We start from the raw sequence: 18143 nt of genomic DNA, 5'->3' as shown, positions 1-18143 counted from the left end.
GAAAGAACGATCCCATTACAGTGATTACCATTAGCTAGGAAGCATTTTGTACAACGACACAACTGCCATCTATTGTCTTTCACAATGGAAAACATTTTAGTTCTCAGCAATTGTACAGTACTTTGCAGTTTCAAATCATGTTTATGTGCATTATGTTATCTCATGTGCTCTTCATCACAACCCTGTGAGGTGTTCAGGTGGGGAGTACCACCTCATTTGACCACAGAGGGAACAGGCTGATAGACCAGGGCTTCGCAAACTTGAATGTTTATACCAACCACCGGGGGCTCTTCTTGGGAAGTTGCGGATTTGTATTCAGTAGGTCTGAGTTGGGGCCCCAGATTCTTCATTTTAAACAAGCTCCCGGGAGATGGTGATCTGCTGGTCCAGGAATCACACTTGGGGTAACAAGATCCCAAAGTTTAAGTGCCTTTTTCAAGGTCACACAGGTAGTAAAATTTACGATCAGAACCAGCGTTTTGACATCCTGAACTTGTTATGTTGGTTAAGTCCATGTTGATGTGACAACCCACTTTTTTTTTTCCATATTAAGAATTACCTCTATTTTCCTGTTGTTTGAATTGCATGGAATAAAAAGCCAAACCATAACCTCTTTATGTTTCCTCTGTCCTACTTAAACAAATTTGTAAACCATCAAACCACCCACCAAAAACAAAGAGATCCCCCATTAAGGAGGCTGCTGGTGGCATCTTTCTGAAGGCTTTTTAAAAAACCCCGTATCTCCCCTTGATTCTTTAAGTATTATATACTTATTGTTTTAAAAAATGGAAAATACAGAAACATGAAAATAAAATTCAAATCACCCGAATTCTATTAATCATAGATAACCACAGTTGGTATTTTGTTCTATTTTCTTCTAGCTTTTCAATATATGTATCTCAATCCAGAATTGAGATCACAATGTATATACAACTTTATAACTAGCTCCTTTCATTAACTTTACACGGTGAGCATTAATATTCTTCAGAAACACCATTTTTAATGGCTACATATAATACATCCTATGGAGGTAACAAAATTGATGACACTCATCCCCCATGGTTGGACATGTAGGTCTTTCATACCATAGAGTAACTGGGGAGACCCCTCCAGATTCTGAGTTGCCTGAGGCTGAGTTTCTTGAGGACAGTGCCATTCGTCTTGGCTGTTGGCAGCCTCTGGAACAGAGCCCTGCCTTCTGTCAGTTTGTAAAGAGAAGAGAAAGGAGAGAGTGGAGTACAAAAGCTCAGAACATTCCATGGCCACCTATAGCCAGCCTGAATGTAACCTGAATCTGGGTCACTTGGGCATCTTTAAGCCCCTGCCTGAAAGGATAACTAAGCATGAGGGTCCTTTCTACAGGCACCAGGTATTTACCATATCAAGGTGAGCTGAGGCTTAGAGAGAGCTTGTTTCCTCTCCGCCAAGGAGAGCATTGGCTCCCCATTAGGGCATGGCCATAAGGATTAAAGAAGTAAGTCCCAGCATTGAGCACTTTACAACCATCATCTTATTTGCTCCTCACAAAGCCCAACAGGGCAAGCATTGGTATCCCCATTTCAGAGATGAAGAAACAGGACAGAGGAGGTAAGTCACTTGCTCGGGTCCTTTTAGAGTCAGGTTCTGAACCCAGGTCTGTCTGGAGTCACAGCTTCGACCGCTCTGTGGCCTTGAAGTAGTGAATGTGAAGCATCTGACAAGTGCAGAGCAAACGTTCAATAAGTGCTTGGGTGTTTCGTCTTGTTTTGTTGACTTTCCCTTTCTCTGAGGCACAAAATAGAGAATCGATCTGAACAGACATTTTGTGCGCACCTCATGATGTGATTCCTGACTGACTCCCAGGGCACAAAGAGATGCCTCTTGATGACCCCTGGTTCAAATTAATACTGGCTCTTCCAAATTGGCTGCAGGGTCAACATCTTTAGCGGGACAAAAGGCAGACTCCCAAGGACAGATGTGAAGAGGTCCAGGTGATTTGAATGGACAAACAGGAAAATATTTTGCTTTCTTTTGAGATGGAAAAACTATCTTTATGACACAGCTGTCACTGTGTGCTGTGGGAAAATCAGTATGGTGCAGAGGAAAGGCTGCTGGAGTCCGTCCCAGCTCTGCCTTAGCTGGCTGTTAGGGAACACAAGTCAGTGGCCACCTTGCTAACCTTCAAAGAGATTTTAAGATTGTAAGGTTCAAAAGAGATAAGGGCTGTGATTCACTTATAAAAAAGTGCAGACTTTTTTCTAAGGCTGCATAAGATTTTATCATCATCCTCACTATCATATCACATGGACCTCCCTTTCCTGGATTTGGTAAAGAGATTCAGGTCGCAGGTCCCTGTCAAACAAAGGGCATCAGCAGAGGTTAAGGAAGGTCAGAGCTAATAATAAGACTTCCTGCTCACACAGCTGCAGCCACTGCATGGCCCCAGGACCTAGATCTCCACAGGCTTTGAGAGATGACCCAAGTCAAGCAGAACACCTATGAAGACAGTGGAGGAAGAGCTGTTTCTGCCTTCAGGAGGTGTATTGCCTGTCACCCTCACTTTCTGGAGGCAGAAGAGAGCATCAAACCCAATATTGTCATTCTGAAGTTTGCTCACAGAGCCTTCAATATGCAGCACCACAGTCCCATGCTTCACTAGGTTAGTCGTTTCTGGAACTAGAAGATTGAATTGCAGGATGTTGCTGGTTATGACCGGGAGTCTGATTCATTTGTTAATCAGTGAAAGAAATAACATGAGTACTCCAAATTGTTGGACCATACAATTTACATTGGTTTCAGAATGCATTTTGGTACACACCATATTACATTTACTCTAAGATAAACATTTTTTTATTTTAAAGTCTTTGCAGTCATCTATGGCTTGTTATAGTTTTTCTTCCTTAGTGGTACATGAAACAATGGCCCATTTTTCAGTCAATGACAGATTTGATGAAATACAGTTTATGTGAATTTTAGTGGAGCTGACAGCCTGGAAATGCACATCATTTTGAATCAAATAAAATGAAGTATGTGTGAGGACCTGATGATTGTTTCCATCTCGCTCAACTTACATGATCACAGGCTACAGGGATGCTGAAAATACCTCTTCCTCCCACTGTGCTCTATCTCAGCAGTGCTCAAACTTGGCTGCACAATGGACTCATGGGGGGTTTAAAACTACTGATGCCTGGGTCCTGCCCCTCAAGTTTGATTTCGTGGTCTTGTGGGCATCAGGATATTTAGAAGCTCCACAGGTAATGTGAATGCACTTTCAAGTTTAAAAAGTACTGCTTGTCTCATTTTAAAAGCATCACTCTGCAACTGCTCTGGCCAGATATCGGGGAATCATACTGGAATCCTCTCCATGTAGCTCTTGGGTTTCTCCCTTCTTCTTTATTTCCTCTGCCTTGCCTCGGGTTAAGCCCCATCATTTCTGCTCCAGATACTTGCCTCCTCTCTCTCCCCTGACTTCTGGGGGTCTTAATTTTTCAATCTGTAACCATACTGCTGCCAGATAGATTTCTCAGTTCTTAAACTAATTAAGCGCTGATTTAGGCTCCTCTGGCTAAAGCTAACCTCCTTTGCAGGGTACACAAGGCTCTTTCTGACCTGGCTGCCCACCTTTCCAGCCCTGTCTGGCGGTCCTCCCCACAGACACACAGTGTTCCTGGGAAACCGAACGGCTCCAGTTCCCAGAACGCATCACTCTCTTTTGTCCCTTTATGTCTTTGTACCCAGTGTTCCCTCTGCCTCCATCTCTCCTCACTTACCTCTCCCGTGAAGGCTTTCCTTCGGCCCTTTCTCCCAGTGGTCCCTGTCCCTGTAAGGAGATGTGCCCCCTCCTCTTACCTCCTCTGCATCACCACTATCTATGATAGCACCGAACAGGGCCAACCATAGCTTTATTGTTGCTGTGAGCGACTTGGCAGGGAGTGCAGGGGGCTGCATCTTGCTGTCCTTCACATCTCTGCCCTCACAGTCTGGTTCTGGGTTTTGTTTTAAGGAAGTGAGTGACTGCAGGGTGCACCTAACATGTGCTCAGAAAAGGCCTTTGTTTAAAATACTCCGAGACAAGAGGGGCAGGTAGATAAAACAAAACTGACAAAATGTTAATAATTATTGAAGGTGGGTGATGAATACGTGGGGATTCATCATACTATTCTCTCTACTTTTGTTTGATATTTTTCATAATAAAATGGAAAAGAAAAGAAAATGCCTTTGCTTGAAAGGCTGATGTGAAAAATAAGAGAAATGGAGGTTCTGTTCCCTTCTGCATCTGAGAAGTGTCTTTTGGACTCTGAGAGGAGACTTTAGCCCCCAATTTGATTGTGAGAATCTTTAACAAGAGCCCCTAACAAATGGGTGAAGTATGCAATTTACAATCACACTAAATCCTTACCTTCTTTATTTCCTTTTTTGTTGTGTTTCTTCAACCATTCAATATTTTTTCTGATGGCTTCCAAATAGGCTTCTGTTTTCCCTGGAAAAGGCAAAAGACTCATATTAAACATTCATAAAAAATATCACTGCGTTTCTTTTTAAAGACCTCACTTATGTTTGAAACCGTAAACAAATATTGGACTCACTGAGCGCTCGTGAGGTGGTGTCCCTAAGGAGGTAGTGCACATATCTATGTGGGGGGTGGGTGCAGATAGGATTCCAGGGGACAGGACTAGGCTGGTAAGTGTCAAGGAGCCATTATCCCCACACACAAAAAACTATAGATTGATGTCCTGGCAGAAAAGAGTTTCGATGCTGTTCACTAGATAAGTGGGTACCTACAATTCTTACACTGGGTCATTTCTGATTAGGGATGGTTCTTCCAAACTGAGGAGCATCATCAGGTCAAAAACTGAATCTGAGTGGCAGATACTTAAAAGACTCCATCACCAAATAAGTGATGGTAAGTTCAAATTTGTGGTTTTGTGTAAACAGCTGTACAAGTCTTCTGCCCAATCTGGTAAGGAGTGTGTAAAAACTCAAGTGAAGAGGTGATCTGGGCCTCATTTCAAGGTTTGTGTGGTGAACCTTAGAAGTCGTTCTAGTAAAACTCCCCTGGATGTAAATGTTCTCTCATGGGCCTCAAGTGTGGCCAGAGAATACCAGCCATCACTGAAGCATCTGCTCTGTGATGCCCTTTACATACATTGTTGTCTGCAAGTGGGTATTATAATCAACTTAGAGATGAGGAAACCAAGGCTCAGAGAGGCTAAGTGACTTGGCTGAGGCCACACAGGAAATAATAGAGGTGGAATTTGGACTCTGGTCTTGCCAAGTTTCTGCTTCCTGCACTATCTGAAAGACAAGACCTGTCTTCAGACGTGGACACTGATGTAACCTTGTTCTGTCTCAGAGAAATTGACCATCCCCTTAACCAGGTGAGGTCCCTAGTGCTCAGAGTGTCTGCACCAAGAAAGCAGGTGATCTGGAGAGTACTGGATCGCCTACAAAGAGAGGCCACAAAGTCCAGAGCCTCTGCAGAAGCAACGGCTGCCACAGCTCAATGTGGTGACCACCCGTTCTGAGCCCCCTTTGAGCCCTGTTACCTCTAGTCTACTGCCCAGACCTCTTGGTTGAGCTACTTATACTGTGTGCTTACTATGTGCCAGGGCTGTGCTTTGTGCTCCAAAATGCATGATCTTTCTTACTCTTCACAACAACCTTTTGAGGCAGTCCTATTTCACCCCCATTTCACAGATGAAGAAACTGAGGCATAGAGAGATAAAGTAATATGCTGAAGATCACGTGGCTAGTAAGTAGTAGAGCCAGGTTTGAATCTGGGTACACCTGACTGCAGTCCATGAACAACAACATTGCCCTAAGATTTGCCGATGTGCCGATTTCCACCATTGCATTTACCTAAATGACTTCCTGAGCATCTTTCTTCCTGATCTTGTAAGCCCACTCTTGCCTCACCACTGGGGATCCACTTTGTCTGGTCCCCAAAGAAGCACAGAGAAGGTCTTGTGCAAAAAGGCTTAAGTGGGCAAGAGAAGAGATCCACAATTTTCAGCCCCTACTCACTTCGATCGCCTGTGTAAAAAAATTCTGATTTCAGTGCTTTGTTTTTAAGAATGTTAGAACATGTGAAAGACCAACGGTTCCCTGGCTGATGTTATAACACAACAGCACAATGAATACAGAGATAGGCGCTGTCTGTTGCCCGTTTGCCGCGAATGTCAACTGGATCTGGTAACATAAAAACGGGATTCTCTATTTCAAATTAACTCAGTAAGAAAAGGCGCTATGAACAAGGAAAGAAATCCTAGTGTAGACTATTGTAGACTATTTCTAAAGAATGCAACATCATATTTTCAAAGAGTTTAAATCAAATTAGTGGGTCTTAGGGCTTGCTTTAATGAATAGATAATAATTTAGCATTAGCACATTAGGGAATCAGGGCTTCTGAAACTTTTGAGAATGTGTGAAAATAGTCTTGTTCTTTAGATAATAAGCATTCTTCCCACAATCTTGTCTATGATATCATATCATAATGTGGACAGCCTATTTGAGAAAAGGAAAACCAGGACTTAGTCTCTGTTTAAATACTGTATTAAAAATTCTGAATTAGGAGAGTAAAAAATAAATATGAAGTTTTGCCCTACTGTAGCAGACATTGTTGATTCCTCACCCTCATGCTTCCCTATTCCAGATATGCTCACAGAGGAGCCCTCAACCAATGAAGGGCAAAATTGGTAGATGAATACCCCAGCATCCTTACTCCTCAGGCATGTTCCAGTCTCCCAGAGGTCCTCAGTGGGATGGAGCCCCAGTTGCTCACAGCTGAAGCCTGCTCACTAACACACCTTACATTGGTTTCTTTCCCTTCGCTGTCTCATGTACCTATCCCCCCAGTGGTGCTTCCTGGGGTCATCTCCCAATTAAACTACTCAACCTCAAATCCTTCTCTAAGATCTGATTCAGAGGGAACCCAACTTAAGACAATTTGAAACAGGGGACTCAGGATCATCTTGTTAGCTTGCTTTTTGCTCAGGAACCAATTACCTATAATAAAAATGGTGTTTGAATTTTAAAAAGTATGAAATGCATGAGAAGTAATTTTACTCACTATCTTGACATCATCAATGCATAGCAGAGAGTGAGTTTACTGCGGCTTAAAGAAAACTAGACTGCAATCCATTAAAAGACTACTATCTTGTGGATCATAACATCTATGATTAGGACTGTTTCTCTAATTTAAACCCCCCCGTCACCCTCATCCCCCTTTTTGCTTTATTTTTATCCATAGCACTTATCCCTTTCTACCATATCATATAATATATTGAAGTTCATTGTTTGTCTTCCTCCTTTAGAAATATTTCTTGTTTTCCGATGTATCCCCATGCCTAGAATAAAGCCTGACACGTAGCAGGCTCTCAGTAAATATTTGTCGAATGAGTGAATGAATGAAGCCTTCTTATATAGAAGCCGATTGTAATCAGAAGATTGCTCAGTGAGCATGGAGTAGAAACAAGGGAGACTACAATTTTTTAAAAAGTATAAATGGTATAGATTTCTTTTCTTTTTACAAAAAATGAATTGTTTATTTGAGAGACTTGAAATTTAATGGATTCTGAATTTAAATGATAGTTATATCAGAAACAATTTAAAACACCTACAAATGCGCTAGGCATACTATATCCATATGTCATTTAATCTTCACAGAGCCCTACGAAATAAGCTTACTCCATTTTACTCATGAGGGAACTAAGGCTCAGAGGGGCTAAGTGATGTGCCCAAGGGGACACAGCTGAGTAAGGGTCAGAGCTTGCACTTGAATGAGAATGAATCTGGAGCCTCTCATAGTGGAGCTACATAAAATTCACCTTTTACACGAGAGGGAAGTAGTGCCTGTTGTTATTACCAAACTGGCCAGCAAGGCGGTAGGTGGTTCTCAAACTCAGTTGCACATTAGAATCACATAGGGGAGCTTTTAAAAATCCTAATGCCCAGTCACTCTTCATGCCAATTAAATCAGCATATCTGGAGGTAGGGGCCAAGCATCAGTATTTTTTAACCATCCTGAGGTGATTCCAATATGGGGCCAAGTTTGGGAACCACTGCCACTGGTATTGGGAGCTCCACACACTTACTGGCGCACTGGTAACAACGAGAATAAATAAAATCAGGTGTCCCTCTGCTCTTGGAGAGAAGCAGCTGGTTCCTATTTACATTTTCTCTTCTCGGGAGCTGTAAAGCAAATCTTTTGTTTACACAGTGTACACTGAAAACCCATGACAGTCCACTTTGGAAAGCTGGCCTATTTTTTTTCAAATTTATTTTAGCTTCCTTTGGAAAAAAATAGCTCATGGCTGAGGTAATATGGCACAAGCCTTAAAACATATGCTGCAGCAGACGGGAAAAGGGCCAGAGTCAAGACGCAGCCCTGCTTTTCTGGCTGTTCTGGTTTTCAGCATTGCAAGAGAAATATCCTTTTTTATACATGAATTTGTTGTAACCCTGGTATGCTATCCTGATCTGCTCCTCCTTAAAAGAAAACTGTAGAAATCAAAAGAATTAACCTATTGAATACTGGGTATACTAAAGATACTAGATCTTCTAAAAAAGTGTTTATAAAAATTGTTTGATATAATGCTTGAAATTCTGTATAGTAAAGATCATATGATTACAGTTTTGAACTGCAGAAAACAAAGCAACTGATACTGGTATCATGGATGCCAACATGGGCCCCAGAGCCACTCAATTCAAGAATTTCTGGGCCAGCCCTTATGGCGTAGTGGTTAAAGTTTGGCACTATCACTGCTTTGGTGGCCTGGGTGGCGTCCCAGTCGAGGAACCACACCACCCATCTGTCAGTTGCCATGCTGTGGCAGCAACTCACATAGAAGGACCTACAACTAGGATATACAACTATGCACTGGGGCTTTAGGGAGGAAAAAAAAAGAGGAAGAGTGGCAACAGATCTTAGCTCAGGGTGACTCTTTCTCAGCAAAAAAAAACAATAACAAAAAAGAATTTCTGCACAATGATGACATTTTACTTGTGCATAAGATGCAGCATGGAATACTGGGATGAGCACTGAATGGGAGTCAAGGGGCATGAGTTCAAGGGCCAGCTTTGCCACTCGTTGGCTATGAGATCTTGGGTGAGTCACTTATCTCCTGAGTCTTGGTTTACTTATTTGTAAATTAAGGAATAATTCTAAAAAGAAGATTCATGGTTTCTATACATGGGAAGAAATTCTCCTTCACTGTCCTTAAAAAACCCGTGTTGGTGGTAGACCTCTGCCTGTGCTTAGATCCTGGCACACTTGCTGACTCACAGGGGAGAAGACTGGACTCTCTATTTTTGGACATTTCTAGCAGGATGCCTTGGGGCTTGAATAAAGGCATGAGCTTTCTTCTCTTACGTTGTTTGAAAAATAAAAGCATCCTCATGAGTTAGTCAATTTATTATCAATTTAATAATTAAACAAGCTGTCTTCTCTTCTGGCTCCTATAAAGAAGACATGTGAATAATATGATATTTAGGTGAAAAGTATCTTAGAGATCACCTTTTTCAATCTAATTCTATTATCTAGCCATAAACTTGACAAATAATAGCACTGGAATGAGTTTATGGGTATCATAATGCTTATCTCATCCCTTGGATGATTTTAAAAAAAGATTTTCAGTGACTCATAGAGCAGAAGTGAATGAGTAAACATCGAACTGGCAAAAAGAGCCACACTTAGATCATGGAATAAAGTTTTAAAGCACTTTTCTTTGGTCTCCAGAGAGCAATTTACTTGAAAAGTTAAGCAACTTGATAGATACGGTTGAAATTAGAATAAATTCAATTTCATTGGTATATCCCTCAATTTAGGAATAATTATGGAATCATTCAAATAACTGCACCAATTAGAAATCAATATTTTAAAATGTTATTCTTAATGTGAGTCCTTGTAGAAAGCAAGAGTTTAAATTGTCTAAGTAAACTATATTCAAAGGTGAATGTGTCATTTTTCATCATTGGTAATTAAATTGGATTTTTTTACATTAAACCTGAAATGAGATGCATGTAAACATGCTTTGTAATTTGAAGAATGATATAAATGTAGGATATTACTGTTTATTATTATTATTATTATTCCTGTTCCTCACAGGACCCAGCATATGTGTGGCATGGTTAATAAATATTTGCCGTCGTTAGATGGGGCCATCACCTCACATTGCAAGACCAAAGTAGACTCTACAGATATTCCTGCCAATGCATCCCGCTTATAATTATTTCCTTAAGTGGTTCTAGCTGGGCCATTATCTCATCCCTTGCTCTGCTTTGTAACACCCTCCAACTTTCTCTCTGAAGGGAGCCTGTTCTACACACTCCTGACTCATCAATAAGAGAGATAAGTATGCACGTATGTGGCTTGTGTTACACTTGCCTACGTATGGGAAGAATTATTCTCATTTCAAAACTTCTTCCAGTCCTCAGAAGCAGGCATTGGTTCTTCTGTTCCTTCTGTAGCTCTACTTCTTGAGCACAGTGCCAGGCACACCATCAGAATAAATGTTTATTTATTGCTGAATAAATGTCTCAGGAAAGCCAGTCAACACCCAAGCCTTCACACACATGGATGCTTTTATTTTTCTGCCTAGAGACAAGAGGTGTTTTCTCACCAGCTTTATAACAGAGAAGCAAAATAGCCTTTGAAAAAAGTGCAAATAAAGCAACTGTGAATACAAGGAGATATGCCATAGTATGTCCTTTTGGGGATTAATTACATTTTTTTCAAAGAAATGTTGGCCCTTGGCTTAAGCTGTTTGATGTTTTCTAAATGGTACTAGAATCAGTTTTCCTTATCCCAGAGTAATGGGGATCAGGGGGAGCATGAATAAATTAAATCTCTAAATAATGGGGGGGGGGACTAATTTTAGCCCCAAATCTCTACCTTCTTCCTAATGTTTCAGGAGAGCCATTACAAAGAGTAACACCAAATGGATGGAGTTTTACTCTCCTCTCTCCCCACTATTACCTGATGGAAATCTTAATGAGAAAAGAAATCTAACCTCATCATTAGTCTCCAAACAGTGACATCCTAAATAGGCAACAGTGGGCTATCAAGAATCAACTCCCTCATATTCCTTTTTTACATAATGTTTTCCTAACACAAGCAAAGAGACTTGTCAGCACCCATTCCTAGGAATATTTGCACAGCGATATAAGGCGTTGTCTTAAGCACTGAGCATGCTGCCTCAGCAAATCAAAGGACCTGGACGATGGCTTGCTGTGTTCTAGGAAAATGCATTCACTACACATGAGTTGCACTCAGAAGAGATGATTTGGGCATACCGGGTTTCTATGGGGGTGAGCTGAAGTGCTTTGTGATGCCCAGTTCCTGGCTCTCTACCTCAGGCCACAGGACCAGTCTTTTCCTGGTTTTTAAATTTTTCAAAAGTTTATCACTCATCCTGTACCTCACATCCGTTAGGATGGCTACCATCAAAAAGACAGAAAATAAGAAGTGTTGGTGAGGATGTGGAGAAATTGGAACCCTTGCACACAGTTGGTGGGAACGTAAAAGGGTGCAGCTGTTATGGAAATTCCTCAAAAAGTTAGAACTACCATATAATCTAGCAATTCTACTTCTGGGAATATTCCCATAAAAACTGAATGCAGAGTCTCAAGATATCTGTACACCCATGTTCAGAGCAGCATTATTCACAATAGCCAAAAGATGGAAGCAACCCAAGCATTCATAGACAAATAGATGGACAAAAAAATGTGGTATATACATCCAATGGAATATTGTTCAGTCTTTAAAAGGAAGGAAATTCTGACACGTGCTATAACATGGATGAACCTTGAGGACATTATGGTAAGTGAAATAAGTCATCTGCAAAAGGACAAATACTATATGATTCTACTTATATGAGGTACCTAGAGGAGTCAAATTCACAGAGACAGAAAGTAGAATGGTGGTTGCCAGGGCCTGGGGGGAGAACAGAAATGGGGAGTTACTATTTAATGAGTACAGAGTTTCAGTTTTGCAAGATGAGAAGAGTTCTGGAAATAGATGGTGGTGAAGCTAGCACAATAATATGAATGTACTTAATGCCACTGAACTGTATACTTAAACACGCTTAGGATGGCAAATTTTGTTATGTGTATTTTACCACAATTAAGAAATATATATATTAAAAATAAGTTTACCATTCATCTAAAGTGGGCCTAGGGTTGAGTGGATCAAGGCATTATGACCGTTCAGCAAACAAGGCACATATATCACCAATTCCCCCTTTTCATACCCATGACAGACATTGTTAATTAATCAGTCCAACATTCTTTCCTCCTGAGTCCAGTTGCAACATCATAACCTTTCTCAACATAGGTGATTACCAGACAATCAGAGTTGATACGTCAGCTGTGTCAGTGTAGGAGAAAACTGTGATGGTCTATGAAATGAATGCTAGAGAAAAAAGGGTACAAAAATACAAAACTTCATAAGATAGAAAAAAATCAACATAAACTTGATACATTAAGAAAAAATTTCTTTTTCAGCCCTGTCTCAAAAAAGTCCCAATAACTAAAATAGAAGCAATACCTTCGGCCAACATCATCACTCATTTGAACCCATATAACCCAGGTTCAATTTTCTATATTTTCCACAAAAAGAAACCAGAACTCTTTGAAGGGGAATTGATTTCAAGTCTTGAGACACAAAAATTCAGAGTGGGTCTAGAATATCCTGTTGTTGCTGGAGAGCAAAGATACTTTAAAAACCCCTGGGCACAGTGCTAAAAGGACAAAGGAGAAACTTAGGGGGGCTCCTACTGCCAAGGCTATGCCAATTTAAGCACAAAATCATCATCATCATCTTCGTCAACTGGTACAACTTACATAAATGGAAAAAGTTAATAGGTATAAAGTGTTAACAAAGGTAGTAATAATATAAAGGGAAATGGTTTGTAATTTTATTGCTAACTTACAAGGTATTAAATACATGGCTAGTTTGTTTCTTTTTTACTTAATGCACAGACACTGTTAAGCATGGATCTGTTATTAAGTATGAATGTGAGCCTGTTTCTATCTGTACGAGCAAGGAGAGATTGGGAACCTGTATGTGGGCCAAGCAGTCTCTTCAAAATTAGGAGCTATACCATGAACATGATCAGCTTTTGTGGTCTCATGTCATATTATAGCAAGGAATAAGCAAAGTCCATCAGTTCATTGTCACTCATGAGTATACATCATAAACAATGAAAAGAGAGCCCAGTGGTATGTTTTCAGGTGACGAATTAGTGGGATGTCATACTCCCCACCCCCCTGCCACGGGAGAGCAACGATTCACTCCCTCAGCTTCCAGGGAAGAAAACCTCTAGACGACTCTACTAATGAGACACTGAGAGGATGTAAGTAAGGTTCCAATTACACCAAAGGGGTCAATGTATCATAATGACAGAAAAATAAGATAGACTTAAGCCACCTGTTCACAACTTCTGGTAAAGACACTGAGCTTCAAAGAAAAGAATATCTATCTGAGAGAGAGATGTAAATTTTCCATGTGTAACTAACACACTTTGTAATAAAAGGGGCTTGAACCACTGGACTATGCACCTGGATCCCACATCCTGACCTGAAATCAAAGGGTTAACAACTTAGAACTTGCAACCTCACAGGGTCTTTTTCTTTAAGGGTATGGTAAAGTTTCTAAAATCTTAGGAAGATGTAAATTTTATGTCATATAGACTTACTAGGACAGAGTAAAAATTGGACCCCAGGAATGTGTAACAATAAAGATAAAAACATAGGTTTTGTAATTATTGGGCTAGTTTAATGTATGCTTTTTCGCTTTTTAAGGTATTTAGGTTATTTAAGGAAGTTTAATATATTGGATTTATGATTTTTAATCCAGTCCTTAAAAGTGTTTGTCAGGTTGCAATCATTATAAATGATGAAAGAAATTCACTTTAAATCCATACGTCTTGATGATTTTGTTGAATAAGTAGTGAGTATTTAGAGGAGTATTAATTATGTCTAAAGAAATATTGCTTAATAAATTCATAAGATCATAAATTGGACATTAAACAATGCCCAAATGGTCGTGAGTATTCCTCCCCAAGAAGAAAAGCCTCTTGGACACTAAGGACCATCAAAAGATGAAACCAATTTGCCATCCCAGGAGACTCAAGACTGTTAAAAAAATTACTATTCAAATAAAGGTATCACAGGCTGAATCTTTTCTATACAGATGGTGCTAATTTCTCAGAGTTGCGGAAGTTTGCCTTTTGGATCACCCTTCCAGGTGTGGTAAAAGTTTCTGCTTCCCCAATTTCATTGCCGACCTAGAGCTGTCAGTTCCATACCTTTTGGCTTATCTGTCTTTCCTCTTGGGTTGGAGTTATCATCTTTTGTGGAATCCTTCAAGGTTCCATATTCCTTTTCCATCTTAGCTGCTTCTTCCTTCGTACTATCTGTTTCTTCATGACTCTTCTCTGATGGCACTGTAATCAGATTACGCACTGTTGTTATAACCCATTTTCCTATCTATTAATTAAATCCTAATGTAGAAATAAACTTTACTGAAAAGATACATTTTGAGGTCAGATCGTTTTTTGAGCTGAAAGAGATCTTAGTGATTATCTAATCCAACTCCCTCCCTCTATTTCACAGAAGAGGAAACTGAGGCCCAGAGAGGAGAGAGATATACCTAAGCTCACCCACTGAGTTAGCAGGAGAGCTGGGCCAACCTCTGGCTGTATGGATTCTGGTTCAGTGTTCTTTCCCTTCTGCCACACTGTGTCATTAGAGCGTAGATTATTTTCTTTTCTTTAATCAATGTAGGCAATCAAGTGGGATATGTCAGGTCCCAAAGTAAATTTGAGTCTTGATTCCAGATGAGAATAACTCTATAACTGCCCAATCTCTCCTTGACATTGTGTTTTTGAAGAACAGTCTGTTACTCAGAGTGGCACTAAGGATTTGGGGCTCTGGCAGGACTTCTCTCCTTCTGCCTCCTTCTTCCTACTCCCTTACTCGTGGTCTCCCCAGTGTGAAGAAGAGAATTGGACCCTTGCTGTCAAGAAGGGATAACCCTGCTCACTTTTCACTTAAAAATAACTATATTTCCTTCTAGCAATCCTATATCGAATTAAAAAAAATCATAAACCCTAAAGTAGGTAACCCCTCGAAAACAGTTATAATGCATCCCTGTTGTCAACAAAATAGGGAATCTCAAGCAGTCTAACAATAGGCTTTTTTTTTTTGTAATAAAAGGGTTATTAGTATAGAAAAAATAGGAAAGAAGAAAGAAAGAAATCAGTTATTGTCTCACTACGTAACACATCCACTACCAGTGCTATGGTCTCTCTATTTTTTGATGCACATTTTTTTCGTAGTTGTGGTACAATCTTGTTCCTTGCTTTTGTCATTGTCACCATTATGGAAGGATGTTTCCAGGTTATTAAAAAACTACTTGCAGATGACATTTTAAAGGGCTCTGTGTTATGCCATCAAATATATGTACATAACTTCTGAGATAGGGACACAAAATTAAGGTCTATGAACTTGCGATCTTTTCTCTTTTTGGCTCCGCCCCGGGAAGGAGGCTCCTTTGCACAGCTCGGCTCCGTGGTGTTCACAGTGCTGAGCAGGGTGATGGCTGGAGATGCAGCAGTGAAGAAACTGAGAGAAGGGGCTAAATCATGTTACATAGGGGCACAGACTATCCCAGAAGAGAGAGAAGACCTGGGAGGGGAGAGCAAGTGGAGGGAGCAGCAAAGAGTGGACAGATGACCAGGGACAGGAGTCTGGAAAAGTGGTGACTTGGGGAGAGAAAAAGATACCTAACGGAGCATTTTAGGAAGGATTGCTCCATTTCATGATGTTGCCCTCTCCTTTCCCCACCAGCCACCTCCTAAGAATCTTCAGTAAAGACATATTTCTTTTCAATACTTCTTGGGATCAGATTTCTGTGCTGAGACTGGCCACAAAATAGCTAAAGTGATAGCTACTTAATCCTATGGTTGGATTTCAGATTTTAAAACTTTTTTAAATCTGTAATTCTTTATCAATGTTTCTTGAAGATCATTATTTACTGCTCAAAGGGGTTATTGCACTAAAAGCTAGAAGAATAGTTAAATAAATCATACCTGGGAAAAGCTTGCTTTTATTGTCAGTGACATTTTTTTCTAGCTTGTTCTTGGTCTGAAGAGCAATTGTTTCATCCAAGTTTTCTGGAGGGAGGAGGGAAAGAAATATAATTTTATTTCCTGAAAGATGATATCAAAGTTGTACTAAAAATGTTTAAATCTCATCAGAAATATCACAACAGCAATTCCACAATATTAACACTGCTAGTAAGATGCTTTGACACAGATTTTATTTCTGGGAATCATAGACTTTCAGGATGGAAAGGCATGCTATTTGAGATCCCCAAGTTTGGCCTCCTACTTGGTTAACTGCAGAAGTCCCTTTCATGTCTCTGTGGTCACTGCTAGAACACATCCAGGGTTGGGGGCCTATAAGGGACAGCTGTGATTTTGGCCTACTCAACACCTTCTAGTAACTACACCTTGATTTTCCTTTGGAGAACCCAGACCTCTCCCACTCAGCACATTTGCCTCAAGTGGGGGCTGAATAACCCAGGCCTGGCTTCTCAGGGTCTTCCACCCGGCTCCTCTGAGACTTCTGCCTTTCAGGGAGGAACACATGACTTAAGCCAGGCCAATGAGAGTCAATGCTAGGACCCCTGGGAGAAAGAGGCTCTCTTCCCACTAGGATTGCGGTACTGTGAGGATCTGACATTGGGGCTGTGCCAGCCATCCTGTTCCCATAAGGGAGCAGCTTGTCTGGAATGAATTGACATAGGGAAAGTCAGAGCTGTGAGATGGGGAAGGATAGATTCCTCACACCATTGGTGGACTTCACAAACCTGAAGCCAGGCCACCCCTAGCCCTGGACTTTTCAGTTATAGGAGGCAATAAATTCCCTTTTCACTTAAACAAACAGTTGGATTTCCGTCATTCAGCTTCCTCATTAATTCAGGAGGCAGCCATTTCTACTGTCAGGTTGTCTTAAGGGTAAGAATTTCCCTACTCATACTAAGCTGAAATCTGTATCCTTGTCTTTGTTATAATTCTGCTCTTTGGAGTACCATCATTTTAGGTGTTACTAGACAGGAATCTAGACGGTGACCGCCTCAAAGTAGTCAATGAATTAGAATCCACACTGTTAGTGTTTAGTTATTCAACCAGCCACATATCCATCTCACTAATAAGGCAGGCCTTTTTTGCTATTTGCAAACAAGCATTTCTTTGCAATTACTCTATACAGATTCCATTATTACTTTGTATTATTTCTTCCCAAGTAAACTCCTCCTTCCACCCCACCTCACCCTTCTTTTGAGAAGAAAATCAGTATATCCTATTGAGTGATGTTTTCTCAGCTTACACTATTGGGACCACGACAGAGAGGTGGATGACTAGTCATTATTTGTCACTCGCTGAGAAGGGAGGAGAGGAGGCTGATCCATCCTTTCCATTCTACCCATGGTGCGCCCGAGCCCTCGGGGTCTAAGGGTGGACCCCACAGCAGCAGAAGTCAAAGCCAATGTACTTATACAGAAAAATTCTTTAAACATAACATTTTCTGATTGTAAAAGTTACACACACGTATATATACGAGAAAATGAAGAAAACAGAAAATTATAAAGAAAAAAATACTTATTATGCCCAGATCATGTTTTGCTATATTTCCTTCCAACTTTCTATACATATATCCATTTTTTAACACCAAAATTGAGGTCATATTCTAAATGGCTTTAAGCATTCAGCAGTATATCATGACTATTTCCCCCTGTCATTAGTCTTTGTAAACAATATTTATATTGTAGACATAATAAATATATACAATTATTAAAAATACAAACATTTAAAAATAAAATTTAAATAGTCTAGATTTATCATAATAAATAAACAATTTTAGATATTCTCCTCCTGTGGAGTATCTGGGTTATTTTCATTGTTTTGTTCCTATAAACCAGTGCTGTCCAATAGAACTTTCTGCAATGATGGAAATATTAATTTCTGCGCTCCTCAACATGGTAGCCACCAGCTACATGTGGCAATTGAGCTCTTGAAATGTGCTTAGTGTAACTGAGAAACTAATTTTTAATTTTGCTTAATTTTAATTACTTTTACTTTAAATAACAACATATGGTTAGT

General features: G+C 40.2%; 1 protein-coding gene across 2 annotated transcripts in view; it reads right to left on the bottom strand.

Moving 5' to 3' along the window:
* The window catches only part of SCG3 (secretogranin III), a 35197-nt gene that overhangs the window by 253 nt on the left and 16801 nt on the right, over window positions 1–18143 (bottom strand). Inside the window, exons 9-11 of one of the 2 annotated variants that reach the window (XM_004421581.3) lie at window positions 16071–16154; window positions 14286–14423; window positions 4379–4459 (exon numbers count right to left, since the gene is read on the bottom strand). In XM_004421581.3, the coding sequence (XP_004421638.1) occupies window positions 4379–4459; window positions 14286–14423; window positions 16071–16154 (303 nt within the window). Of the gene's footprint in view, window positions 1–4378; window positions 4460–10529; window positions 12389–14285; window positions 14424–16070; window positions 16155–18143 lie in introns of those variants that run through there. The other variant, XM_087427234.1, reaches the window with a different exon arrangement.

Source organism: Ceratotherium simum, chromosome 3 (genome assembly GCF_057802395.1).
Source record: "Ceratotherium simum simum isolate JZ-2026a chromosome 3, ASM5780239v1, whole genome shotgun sequence".
NCBI lineage: Eukaryota > Metazoa > Chordata > Mammalia > Perissodactyla > Rhinocerotidae > Ceratotherium > Ceratotherium simum.
The sequence above is the reverse complement of the archived record's forward strand: the minus strand, read 5'-3'. Positions and strand labels throughout refer to the sequence as shown.